The sequence below is a fragment of the Bemisia tabaci genome, unplaced genomic scaffold (genome assembly GCF_918797505.1).
Source record: "Bemisia tabaci unplaced genomic scaffold, PGI_BMITA_v3".
Lineage (NCBI taxonomy): Eukaryota > Metazoa > Arthropoda > Insecta > Hemiptera > Aleyrodidae > Bemisia > Bemisia tabaci.
The window spans coordinates 189,902-203,863 of NW_027311752.1; the positions used below are offsets into that span (position 1 = coordinate 189,902).

At 43.2% G+C, this 13,962-nt stretch overlaps 1 protein-coding gene across 1 annotated transcript; it reads right to left on the reverse strand.

Moving 5' to 3' along the window:
• Positions 1-7,590: 7,590 nt before the first annotated feature.
• LOC140225852 (uncharacterized) lies at positions 7,591-13,664 on the reverse strand. The gene is made up of 2 exons (XM_072305812.1): positions 10,582-13,664; positions 7,591-8,206 (listed from the first exon to the last, which is right to left on the reverse strand). Exons 1-2 carry the CDS (start codon positions 13,662-13,664, stop codon positions 7,591-7,593), a joined length of 3,699 nt encoding a protein of 1,232 aa, XP_072161913.1.
• Between the last annotated feature and the right edge of the window lie 298 nt (positions 13,665-13,962).

The window sequence follows — 13,962 nt, forward strand, 5'->3', positions numbered from 1 at the left end:
CTCAAAACGAAGATGTGGAAAGAGTTCAGCGCGCAAGGATCTTACAAGTGGGTAGATCTATTACCGAAACTCATCCGTGAATATAACGGGAGCGTTCATCGCACAATCGGGATGAAACCAATCGATGTCACCGAAAAGGATGTACCGATGATCCTGCAAAAGCTTCGTGGACCGCCGCTGAGTAAAATTGAAAAGAGACGTCTGGCCAGACGAAAACTGAATGTCGGTGATCACGTCCGGATCTCGAGACTCAAAGCCATGTTCGAGAAAGGATACACACCGAATTGGAGCACGGAAATTTTCAAGATTGTCAGCGTCAATCCCACCGTTCCGATCACGTACGATCTGAAAGACGCACACGATACGATCATCAAAGGAAAATTCTACCGCGAAGAACTCCAACCCACCAACTATAAAGATACGTTCCTGGTGGAGAAAATTCTGCGTCGCAAGAAAAACCAGGTCTTTGTCAAATGGTTGGGTCTGGACGCGAGTCACAATAGTTGGATCGATAGTAAGGATTTCGTATAAATAATAATATGCAACGTGTTTGCGTTTTCGAAACGTGTTTGCGTTTTTTAAACGTGTTTGCGTTTTCGAAACGTGTTTGCGTTTTTTAAACGTGTTTGCGTTTTCGAAACGTGTTTGCGTTTTCTAAACGTGTTTGCGTTTTCGAAACGTGTTTGCGTTTTCTAAACGCGAACTGATTGAAACTATAAATATCCAATAAAAAAAATTTTTGATTCGTCAAACTGCTGAACATTGCAATATCCATTCCAAGCGCACACTAGTACAAAATTTTCAATTTACCGAATCAGACCCTAATCTACAGTATCTGATACCGACCCATATGGAAAGATACGGTCTCTCGAAACTGAAAAATTTTACAAGTCCGAAAATCCGAATTTTTTGCACAATCTGGCAACACTGTACGAAAAAATCAACTAATTTCTCGCCCCATCTGGCAACACTGTAAAATGCAATGTTGCAAAATTTCACCAATAAATAAATCATTTATTTACGTGCCCCGTTCGGCAACGCTGCTGCGCCATCTTGAAAAATACACCATTGCATAACCCGAAAAATGAAGGGGCATTCATACACGATTGCATAACCCGCATATTGAAGGGGCAACATGCAATACTTTCTTTTTACAGCGTTGCCATATTGAACAATAATCCCTATACAACGCTGTAATTTAATTCATATTTTTCTGCACCATCGTGCAACGCTGTTGGATAATTTACTGTTCTAAGATTCCTGTTTTTACCCTACTCATCTATGCTTTACGTGACGTACCGCAGGCTCGTGTGAAATGGTGAAATCTAAGTAAATAAGAAGGAAAATAATAAAAACATGAAAATTTTACTGCCCTCGGCATCTTGTCAGCCGAATATGCGACATCATTTCGCACATTATTTAATACTATTTAGCTTTCAATAGACCGAGTAAAATATTAGTACATATTTTATTTCATCATTCGGCTTTGTATTTCTTAATCTGTGTCAATTAAATATTCGACGATACTGAAAAAATTACGTTTTAACACTTATACTCTCAATTAAACAGCTTGGAGGACGAGGTGCATAAGTGCACCTCCTCGAGCTATTTCGAGAAAAACATGTTTAAAGTTGCTAACTATTATACACAGCCTCATGGCAGAAAGAGAGTTCAAACTCTTATTTTGATGCTTAAGCATTGGATGCTTCCGGTGAATTTTTCACAGACTTTATTTTAAACCTAGAATTAGTTGGAACCACTAATGTGTCATTTTTTTCGAAATCTGCACCTATGTGCCTTGTCCTCCGAGCCCCTCAATTACTTTTTTTTCCTGTCTTTTTACCTTATAATATAAGTTTTCAAACCAAAACCGAGAAACTGTGGTCAAAATACTAGAGGTAATATTCAATGTCATGAAAATCAACCAACAAACAGATGTTTTAAAAATTAAGGCCGCCATCTTTTTTCCACTATCTTGAATTTTGATTCAGACTGAAAGTAACGTCAAATTCGAATTTACCAGATCAAAATACCAGGATACACCGAGTTTCATGAAAATCTGCCGATAAATAGGTAGTTTTCAAATTGTACCTGTCATCTTTAATTTTAAAAAAATATGGTCACCACCTTCTTCCCACCACCTTTGATTTCAATTCCGGTTAAATTCGACATCAAATTCAAATTCTCTAGGGCTAAATACAGGGTTATACCAAGTTTAATGCAAATCAGTCGATAAACAGGTATCTAACAAATTATTCCCGCCATCTTTTTTCCGCCATCTTGAATTTTGATTCAGACTGAAAGTAACGTCAAATTCGAATTTCCTAGATCAATATACCGGGGTACACCAAATTTCATGAAAATCTGCCGACAACCAGGTGTTTTACAGTTTTTTTCTTAGAATCTTTAGCTGCGATAGGCCAAACAGTAAACGGATCAGGTACGCCCCCCCCCCCCCCCCCCGTTGACCATCCCTCTAAGGTGCTTCTCCCCTTACTATGTACCATGACTAAATTAATAACAAAATTTATTTCAAAAATAGTCGAATATTCGTGAAAAAGGGTCACACTAATCGAAATTCAAGCCAAAATTTACACAAAGTAAAAAATGTCAAATTTGACACCATTCCATAAAGGCCCTATAAAGGTCTTATACCTTCAGTTAAATTTTGATGTAATATATGTTTTGAAAAGAAAATTTCATGCTCTTTCCATTGGTGCCAACAGTTTTGAGAGAAAAAATTCTGCCCAAGCTGTATTTTAAAAGTTACAAACCAAACTTGAAATTTCAAGAAAATTCTAGCCTTTTTTTTCGGTGTCGGACCTCGTAGCTCGGCACCAACAAGTCGAAATTAAAAAAACAAATATATATTTGTAAGCAAAATTTTATCCTCTAAAAAAACGACAAGAATGATTTTTTTCACTGGATGCACTAGAAATACGCAAAATCGGAAAAACGCTGACGAAGTCAAGAATCAATTTATACGTAATTTCAGACGGCCGCCATTTTGTTATACGCAATTTTGACTGTGTTCCCGAGGGGGGCTAATGGTAAACTTTTTTTAGGGGGCTCTAGACATGTTTTGGAGCGCTTTACAACACAAGAGAAGTTTGTGCTAATTTGTCCGAGGTTAGGCCCTTTTTTTGGCTAGAATGACTGGACTAACTGTAGTTGAAAAATATAAAGAATTTTCGATTTTAACAAAAAAAAAAAATGTTCGTTCAGGCACACCGTGTATTGTATGGAGTACTGCTGCTATTCAAACCTTGTCTTCAGGTCAAAATTCTTACAAGGAAGCCCCTTGCAAGAGGCAAATTTTTGTAATTTCTCCCAATTTTCTTTCCGTTATATAATTGAATTGCTTGTCAAATTCTGAGATCAATTATATTTAATTGTAATTTATACATTTCTTTTTTTCCCTTCATTTTATTTTTTGTCCGGAGAAGTTCCGTTGATTTCTTCGGATTTCGAATATTGTAACTTCTCTTCTATTCGGCTGATTTTTATGAATGAGACCTCTTTTAATTCGTCTTTTAACGGAGAGTAAGGAAAAAATTGCTAAGTACATGCGAATTAATTTTTTTTTGAAAATTGAACGAATCCTAGCGTGACGGTGAAATGGTTAATCAAGCGTAAAATCCAGGGTGAGGGTCCGGGTCGGGTCGCTCGGGAGGACAAAAGAAACTGCCTCGGTGTCGGGACAGAGGTCCGGTATGCGGGGAGGAGAAGGGTAAGTGGTTTTCTGTAAAAGCAAACTGATTTCTGTATGTGTTATGGTTAGCACATGGTCTAATGAGTTTTGAGGCTCATCACAGATTACACTTACGGCTATCGTGGCTGGCCTTCGCTATCAGAGCAGTGGTACCAAATTTTGAAAAGCATAACAGGGGTGTAGACATCTGTCTATGCAACGTTTTAAACGAAACGAAGGAGTAAAATTCTCATTTGAAGAGTGCTGACCTGCTCAGCAATCCTCGAATCAGTTCGTCTGCTTCTGCTTTTATATGCATATTTTAAATCAGCGCGTCGCATTCTTAGGTTTTTTTAAAAAAAGCAAGTAACGTAGACTCTTGGTATTCACTGCACATAAACTAGAAAGCCCCAGAATGAGAAACAACTTTAAATCATAATTATTGACGGATAAATAAACTTTTTACACGCTTTGGAAAATCTCAGAAGTTCGCGGTAGTCACTGTTCGGTAAGGAACTAAGGTACTCGGTTATTGTATCGAGTGGGGGGTCGAAACGATCGCAAAGGCGGTATACTACGTGTACGCGCCAAAATCAAATTGTTTAATTATATTTGGCAAATCGTGATGTGGCTTGGAACCAAGCCACATCACATATGCAGTCCAAAAGTGGTCTCGTTTCTTGCTGTCTTACTTAATAATTTATTTTTCTAAACTTTTTCCAAATATTTTTAAGCGTTGAAGGATACCCAAGTAGCAAAATAGATTTTTTTCCTTGAAAAAAAAAAATACTAAGAAAACTTCTAGAAAATACCAATAAAATGAGAGTTATCTAGAGGATAGAAAGAAAAAACATTGTGAGTCAAAAGTCTGACCGAAGAAAATAGATCTATTTCATAGGTCTACGTTCTGTAAACTTTCCATTTGGAAAAAAGATAGAAAATTTATTGAAAGTAGAATTATTTTCTAGCCAATTTCTTAATGTTTTCTTTTAAGAAAATGCAAGGAAAAAAGGTATTTTCTGTCTATTTTCTTGTGTCTATTTTCTAGATCTACTTCATACCTATTTTCTTTCAAGAAAATCGTTCTACCCAGAAAGTAAACATTTTCTTGATGAGCACCACCTAGAAAGTAGATGACAATGCTAATTGGGGTAAATGTTTCCTCTTACTCTCAGATTTTGCCACTTATTTGAGTTATTTCTGAATCCAACACTAGACCTAGTAAGAATTTTTTTAATCACATGAGTTTTTCAAAAAAACTACCTTCCTTGGTTAAAAACAGGATTGAGACTGTCCTGCTCTTTGAAATATAGGGTCACGACACATTACAAAACTGGAGGGAGTGGAGGGCACTTGCTCCAAAAAAAGCAAGCTCAACCCCTACGGAAAGCAAGAACAAAAGAGCGCATCGAAGGCAAGAGCAGCGCGCTGCGCTCGCGCTCCAAGGAAGGGCCGAGGGGAGTGACCTGCGATTAGTCATCAAATCGCTAAGGCCTTGTCCACACGAGCGCGGTTCGCGGAACTTATTCCGAGGAACTTGTTCCCGGAACAAGTTTTAGCTGAGCTAAAAACTTATTCCACCGAAACCCGGAACTTCCCCCGTACTCCAAACTTCTATATATATATTTCTTTTGATGTGAATTTGTTTGTTTTTGTTTTTTACGTCCTTTACATGTCTTCACATTTATTTTTGTTACTTTGGCGGCCGTAATAATCTATTATTTTGCGATAATTGTATAGTTTTATTGAAGTTCTGGTTTCAGTTCGGGCGAACTCGTGTGGACAGCATGCCTCGTTTCAAGGAATAAGTTCCGGGAACTGAGCAGTTCGTCGAATAGGTTCCTCGAACCGCGCTCGTGTGGACAGGGCCTAAGACTCGGAACGTCCCGTTCTTCCCGTCCCGTTTTGACGCTCACGCCGCAAGCCGAGCAGTGGCTCCTCTTTAGCCCATCGTCCAGGCCGCACAGCGTGTTGCGTAAGAACCCCCATCCGCTCTGCCGCTTTCCATGTTTTGTAGTTTTGCACGTATTTTCGTCCCTCCCCTTTTTTTACCAGTGCAATTTGCTCACTCATTTAGTTACTTTTTATCGATAGTATTTGGCTGAAAATTGAACCATGTTATGTATACAATACAAATGTCCATTGAAGGAATCGACTTTCGAATTTTCAGCCGGCCCAATCGGAATTCAGATCTAGTTTGTAAAAACCCCTAAATCCCGAATTTCAGCGAAAACGAACAACTTTTAGGGGTCGCTACCCCCCCCCCCTCCTTTTATGTTTTTTTGTCTCATATTCAGTGATTGGACTTCAATACATTTTCCTCTGGTAAAAAAAGTGCTGATGCGATAGGAACATGAGACTTGGCCCAAACATTCTTCACAGGTATTTTTTTGACAAGATTCCTTCAGTCTTGATCCACCGCACCGTCACTAAGGGCTCCACAGCCCTCCTTCTTTCTGCAGCGTAACACCACTGATTTCTTTTAGTTTTCGAGGCGAACAATTTTTTCGGCCGGCTCAATCACCCAATCACCAATTTTATTCATGTTATTGTTTGAACAAATTAATTACACGCGCCGACCAAAAATCAGGTCAATCCGACCATTATTGTACCCCCAGCCCCCTTTTTCTGCGGAAAAAACGGAAAAAATTAGAAAATTTATCAGAATACCCGTCGCCATTTTGAAAAAAAAATATGACTCATGTCTTTCTATTCTTCAACCTCATTGACGAGCCTTAAGACCCAGGTTATACCAAGTTTTAAGTCGGTTGGATCAAAACAAATCCCGGTCCCCCACGGTTTTCGCCCCGAATACCTTGAAAATCGTGAATTTAATGGAAAAGTGGCGCTGACATTTTGAAAATACTGCAGAACTTTGCAATTTCTCCTGGATATCTTTTTTAGAATATCAACATCGCTGAATTTTCGGGTCAAAAGAAACACATTTACCCCCCCCCCCCCCCTGCCCCCTTATTTTTTCACAGCGAACGGGCGGAAAATTCTCAAACTTCAGGGCTTCACCGCCGCCATTTTGGAAAAAAATTGAAAATCAGCACCCAGGCGAATTATTTCTAGAGTGCTCTTGACGTGTGCACTTGCCGAATTTCAGGACGACTGTTGGAGCCGAGGCTCGAAAGAAAAAGAAAAAGAAGTGATATGATGCAGAGAAAATGATGAAAGATGAAATCGCAAGAAGACACAGAAAATTGCATAATGGAACTCAGCGCTGTGAGACTAGATGGCAAATTGAGCCTACCTTAAAACGGAATGCATTGAAAGGGGCTGCAAGCGGGCTGGCGAGGGACGAGCAGGTCCAAAAGGGCTGGAAGCTGGTCACATGCTGAAAGGCTGGATATTCACCCGAGAATTGCGGCGTTTAGCACATTATTATTAAGATAGCCATGCTCGCATGAACTATCCGAATATGATACCTATATGATTTACGGCGTTAAGCACTTTAACAGTCAGAAAGCGGCGGTAAGCCAATAAATAAATATAGGAGAAAAGAAAAGAGCGTACAGCGGAAATACGTGGCACTTACATACGGCAAGCAAAAGGCGAGGAAAACAGAGAACGCGACTGATTCACGAAAATGCGGTGGTTACCCAATCAGTACTGAAACCAGTGTTGAAAATCGCTAGCCGCGGGTCTAGCCGCGGTTCGAGGTAGGCGCGGCGCGAAGGGGGGAAAGGAGACGCGGCGGTGATAACAAGGATTAGGTACAGCGGTATTAGGTGCCGCGACCTACCGGTGTCCGACGGGAACATACCCCCCACCTAGAACTCTCTGGAGTTTTAGAAAAGCAAACAAAGAAGGCAACGAAGAAAAGCAACAAAGCAAAAGGTGATTACGGCGGAGAAACCAAAACTAGAAGCTACGGCGGAGATCCACTAGGCGTCCTAGCATTCCCGCAAGGAGTGAACTCGCAGGGTTACGAACGCCCGAGGGAACAGGGGCCTATTGAAGGCGTGGACCGGCGGAAATTCAGGTGTACGGTTCCAACGGGCGATGGTGGCAATGGCATTGCCGCGTGCCCTGGGTGATTGGTCCCACACGTATGCATCGATGTCGCAGTCAGGACAAAGAGCTGACGCGGGGGCTGGATCACAACTCAGCGGCTGATTCCGTGGCACAACCGTGGGGTCTGGTGCTGCGTCCTGTCCAAGTTGCGAGGTTGAGTCCGGTTGCGGGGCTGAGTGGGGTGTTGCGCCGTGCAGCATGCTGTGATGACTGGCATTACATACACGGCAATTTTTGGTGCTCCGACAATACCGTCTGGAATGATTACCGAAACAATTGAAGCAACGGCGTTCCTCCTGGCAACGGCGAAGAAGCTGATCGGGAGACAGGCGTCCAACATTTGGACATCGAAACACTATGTGGGTCACGGAGTGGCACCAGACGCACCTGATCGATGAAGTTCCTTGTGGAATTTGGACGTCATCCCACCAAAACTCCGAGATAGAAGGAGGGGCTAAGCTAAAGACATCTGAGTCGGAGCTGGTCATCGTGTAGCTGAAGGAAACACAAAATCAAAATTAGATAGAGTGACAGAACAAAATAGAATAGAATAAATACATTAGGAAGGTCGAAAAGAAAACATGAGAAGCGGCAAACAGAAAGAGGCGGAGAACGAGACAGACGACTAAACTTCGATCGGAAGAGGAAACAGCTTTATAACTGGCGTCTTTAGGCTGCCGGTCGAGGTCTTCACTTCTGCAACCCTGACGCGGTTGTCTGAACCGGGAAAAACTTCGCTTACCCGACCCATTTTCCAGGCAAGAGTTGGAGCGTGAGGGTCATGAATAAGGACTAATGTACCCACTCGTAGTGGTGGCGGATCCTTCGTCCATTTTTGACGGGGCTGGAGACTATGGACGTATTCCAGCTGTCATCGTCGCCAGATCTGTTGGAATAGCGCCGTGACTAAGTACCAACGGCGGACTCGCGGGATATCCTTTTCAGGAATAGATTCCTCAGGAACGGATGTCAGAGGGCGACCTTAGGGTGCGTCAAAAAAAATGAAAGTCTGAAATGTTCCGCTCCCCAGGCGGCAATCGATGACGTTTGGTAAAAAAACATGTTTGCCAAAAATTGGGCCAATTTCAATCATTTTAAATGGTGCCAAAGGTCAATTTTGTGATGAAATTATGATATTTTGGTTTAGACCTCGATTTCGTACAAAAAACTCGATTTTACGCTGAAATCATGCGTTTACGAGAAAAATGTCAAAGAACTCGACTTGTAGAGGATGAAATTTTACACAAGGAGGACGTCTTTGTAACCGATAAAAATCAAATTGAACTAGAAAAACTAAACTCGGTATTTATTTTTTTGGTCCTCAGAATTTCCGAGGTCTTACTAAGTAGAGGTTTAAAAGACTCATTTTTCACGAAAATAAGTCGAAAGAGGGTATAAATGAACTGTAGGCAAGTGTTGAGGATGCAAATGTCATCAGAACTTCCTCAGTTTCAAAAAAAGTTCCAACTATTTTGCACAATCCTCCAAAAAGTGTACGACTCGAGAAGCAGGATCGTGCTATAATAGTAGGGGGAAAGTGCGGTTTGACCGGGAAAAATTGCGTAACAAACTTTCCCTATGTAATCGTCATCAGTAGGTCCCCCTGAACAACTTCCTAAAAGTTAAAAATGGCCCGACCCCGGAATATCCCTCAAAAAAGTTAAAATTGAAAATGGCGGCCGTAATAAGAGGGTCCGGGAAATCGGTATTTTAAAATGCTCATTCTGTCTCATCATGTGAGGTATCATTTCCTATGTAATTTTGGTCGTAGATTTCATAAATGAATTCCCTCAAGGCCTCTTCTGAGCTTACGTTTCTCTCGGTAGTCGTATGTTTCCTTTAATTTCCTTTATTAAATACATTTATAACATCAAATTTAAGTTTCTTGGCCATAAATACATGAAAATAAAGACACTTCACTTTCCTTGTTCCTTCGATGAATATTTAAAAAAATGCAACCTCCTGCCTTTCACATTTGGCCGCCATCTTTGATTTGGAGCGCCCCCTTTGGCCGGAGGGCCGCCGCCATCTTTGATTTGGAGCGCCCCCTTTAGCCGGAGGGCCTTGCGAAATTTATTTATGAAATCTACGACCAAAATTACATAGGAAATGATACCTCACATGATGAGACAGAATGAGCATTTTAAAATACCGATTTCCCGGACCCTCTTATTACGGCCGCCATTTTCAATTTTAACTTTTTTGAGGGATATTCCGGGGTCGGGCCATTTTTAACTTTTAGGAAGTTGTTCAGGGGGACCTACTGATGACGATTACATAGGGAAAGTTTGTTACGCAATTTTTCCCGGTGAAACCGCACTTTCCCCCTACTATTATAGCACGATCCTGCTTCTCGAGTCGTACACTTTTTGGAGGATTGTGCAAAATAGTTGGAACTTTTTTTGAAACTGAGGAAGTTCTGATGACATTTGCATCCTCAACACTTGCCTACAGTTCATTTATACCCTCTTTCGACTTATTTTCGTGAAAAATGAGTCTTTTAAACCTCTACTTAGTAAGACCTCGGAAATTCTGAGGACCAAAAAAATAAATACCGAGTTTAGTTTTTCTAGTTCAATTTGATTTTTATCGGTTACAAAGACGTCCTCCTTGTGTAAAATTTCATCCTCTACAAGTCGAGTTCTTTGACATTTTTCTCGTAAACGCATGATTTCAGCGTAAAATCGAGTTTTTTGTACGAAATCGAGGTCTAAACCAAAATATCATAATTTCATCACAAAATTGACCTTTGGCACCATTTAAAATGATTGAAATTGGCCCAAATTTTGGCAAACATGTTTTTTTACCAAACGTCATCGATTGCCGCCTGGGGAGCGGAACATTTCAGACTTTCATTTTTTTTGACGCACCCTAGGCGACCTATTAAGAAGTGTCCCGGAGTCAAGGGCTGGAAGTCGTTGGGGTCCCTTGATAATGGAGTGAGGGGTCTCGAATTAAGCATGGCCTCCACTCTCGAAGCCAGCGTTTCGAATTCCTCTAGGTAGAGGATGTGCGTGCCGATCATCCTAGTCAGATGTTTCTTGGCGTTTTTGACCGCACTCTCCCAGAGGCCTCCCTGGTGTGGTGCTGCTGGCGGATTGAAATGAAACTTAATCTCGTTCGCCTTTGCATATTGCTGGAAGTCTGGGTCGCTCTCGTCGGCTAATCGCGATAAAGCGTTTGAGGCACCCACAAAGTTAGTGCCACAATCGGAGAAAATATCTGTTGGGCATCCTCTGCGGCTGGAGAAACGGTGGAGCGCCTGTATAAAGGCCTCTGTCGTCCGACGGTGTACCACTTCAATGTGCACAGCCTTTGTGCACATGCAGACTAAGATTGCGAGATAGACTTGGACCTGTCGAGCGCTTCTTAGTTGGTGCACCTTCACCTTGAAGGGGCCTGCATAGCCAACGGAGGTCTTGGCGAAAGCTGGGTTGACGGTGACTCGACTGGCAGGCAAGTCACCCATCAGAGGGACCTCGTTTCGTGGCTTGGCTCTGAAGCAAGGAATGCATTTGTGGATTACCGAGCGGATCACTCTTCTTCCACCTATTATCCAGAATCGGCGAAACAGATGAGCCTGGGTAAGCTGCGCTCCAGCATGAAGACAAGTTTCGTGTATGTGACGAACGAGAAGAGGAATCATAGGATGATCGTTAGGGAGAAGAATCGGATGTTTCGTGTCGGTAGGAAGCCCTGAATGCTTCAGGCGACCGCCAACTCTGATTAATCCCTGGTCGTCGATAAAGGGAGCTAGATGTTGATAACGAGGGGAGCATAGTTGACCCTTTTTCAGATGATGGAGCTCTTCGGCCAAGGATTGCTTCTGTATGAGCTTCAAGAGCTGCTGCCGAGCTCTTTGCTGTTCTTCAAGGAGAATCGGCACTTCGTTGATGATGCGGTCGGCAGGAATCAGTTCAGTTCTTTTGGATGTCTTAGAGGCAACTCGTTTACGAGCGTTTCGGTAGAACCGGAGGACCCAGCTGAATACCTTCAGTCCTTTGGACCAGCTTGAGAAGGAAATAAACTGAGGCGGTAATCCTTTAGCGACTAACACAGGCGCTATCGCCTTTATTTCAAGACGAGATTCGTCTGCAGATTGCGGTACAGATTGCGGCCATTTCTCCGGCGGTTCGGCTAACCAGGCTGGACCGTTCCACCAAATGGAATGACCGGGAAGATCGGCGGGTGAGAGACCGCGGGAGGCGGGGTCCGCAGCGTTGTCAGCTGAACGACAGTGTCGCAAGATGACGTCCGAGGGAAGTTCCTGGATGGAGGCAACCCTGTTGCCCACGAAGGTCTTTAGTTTATAGGATGGGCTGTGAACCCAAGATAAGACTGTGGAAGAATCCGTCCAGCAAAAAATCTTCTCGGGAGCGAAGTATTTTTTAAGATCTGGTAAGTAAGCTGTTAGAAGTTTGGCGAGGAGAGTGGCTCCTGACAGCTCGAGGCGAGGAATATTTATACGCTTAAGGGGGGCCACGCGAGTTTTAGCTATGACCAGAGAGGTTACGGCGGGAGATCCATCGGCGGGAGCAGAACGGAGATAGAGAACGGCACTATAACCAACCTCGGACCCATCGCAAAATCCGTGGATCTGATTGATGGCATCAGGAATGCCGAGAAGGCGTGGAATCGTGATCCGTCGTAGATTTGGCAGAGCAGCGAGAAAACGATCCCATCGTTTCTTCAAATCGTCGGGTAGTGGATCATCCCAATCTATGCGTCGAGTCCACATCTCCTGCATGAATGCCTTTGCTGAAAAAACTACCGGAGCTATCCACCCACATGGATCATAGAGGGCTGCAATCTGCGAGAGAACACCTCGTTTGGTGTGAAGATGAGGACGAGGATTCGTGAGATAGGTAAAGCAATCCTTGGTTGAAATCCAGTCCAAACCAAGGATAGAATGTCTTGGGTTATCCGGATCGTCGAGTTTGGGCGGCGCCAAATCTTCAACTGGATAGCTAGAGAGGATTTTAGCGTTCGAAGTGAATTTCCTGGGTACAAATCCTCCCAACCGTAAGAGTTCGATTATTTCGTCAAGACGCTGTTTGGCTAGAGGTGCACTCTTATCGCCTCCTAAGATATCGTCAACAAATACGATTTTACGCAGAACTTCAGCTGCTCTGGGATAAAGATGACCGTACTCATCCGCTAAGCGTAGAAGAGTCCGAATAGACAGGAATGGTGATGACGTAATACCGAAGGTCACAGTGTTGAGCGAGTAAATCTTGAGCGGCTCATCTGGGGATTTCCTCCATAAGATTAACTGGTACTTTCTGTCGTCAGGATGCAAATCCACCTGTAAAAACATTTGCTTTATGTCGGCGGTGAAAACTACGGCGTGTCTTCGGAAGTCCAACAGAATGTCTCGGATATCCTTCTGCAGAGGAACTCCAGGGAGCAGGATGTCGTTTAAGGATACACCATTGGATGACGGCGCTGAAGCATTAAAGACGACACGTAAGCGAGTGGTGGTCGAATCGCGGAGAACACCATGATGAGGGAGGTAATATCCAGTGGCTGCCTCTTGTGAGTGAGGATCAACCTCTGACATGTACCCATTTGCGAGGTACTCTTCCATAAAGCTGACGTCCTGCGCGTGAAAGTTTGGATCCTTGGCGAAGCGGCGTTCTAAGGACGCAAACTGACTTTGAGCTTGGGTTCGGGAGGAGCCCAACTCTGCATGATTCGGTTTAAAAGGCAAGCGAACCATATAGCGCCAATTCAACTGCTGGACGGTAGTTTCAGTATAGATTTTTTCGGCGAGTTCTTCGTCGGCGGATAGGCGTTTGGAAGTAGGAACCTCTTCGAGTTCCCAGAATCGTTCCAATTTGTCGCAGAAGCTGTTATGTGTCAGGAGTGCAACGGCGGCGGAGCTCTCGCGGTTTGCGGGTTCGCAGCTTGTGGGTCCTATAAGAATTACACCGAAGATAGTGTTCAGGCCCATAGGAGCAGATGGTCCGAAACTGAAGTTCTGACCATTGAGGATGCGAGGAAAGAGATCGGCACCCAAAAGCCCGTCCACCTCATCCGGATCTGCAAAGGAGTCATCAGCAAGCAGAACTTTGGAGACTAGCAACGCGTACTTCCTTAGATAAGGGGAGAGAGGGTACTGAGCCGGGAATTCGCTTAACCACGTAGACTGGGTGGCCATAAAATGCGACTTTTCGATCTCTAGCATGAACGTTAATCTTCACCACTCCATCCACCGGAACTGCAGTTTGACCTAGGCCTGTGACGGAGGA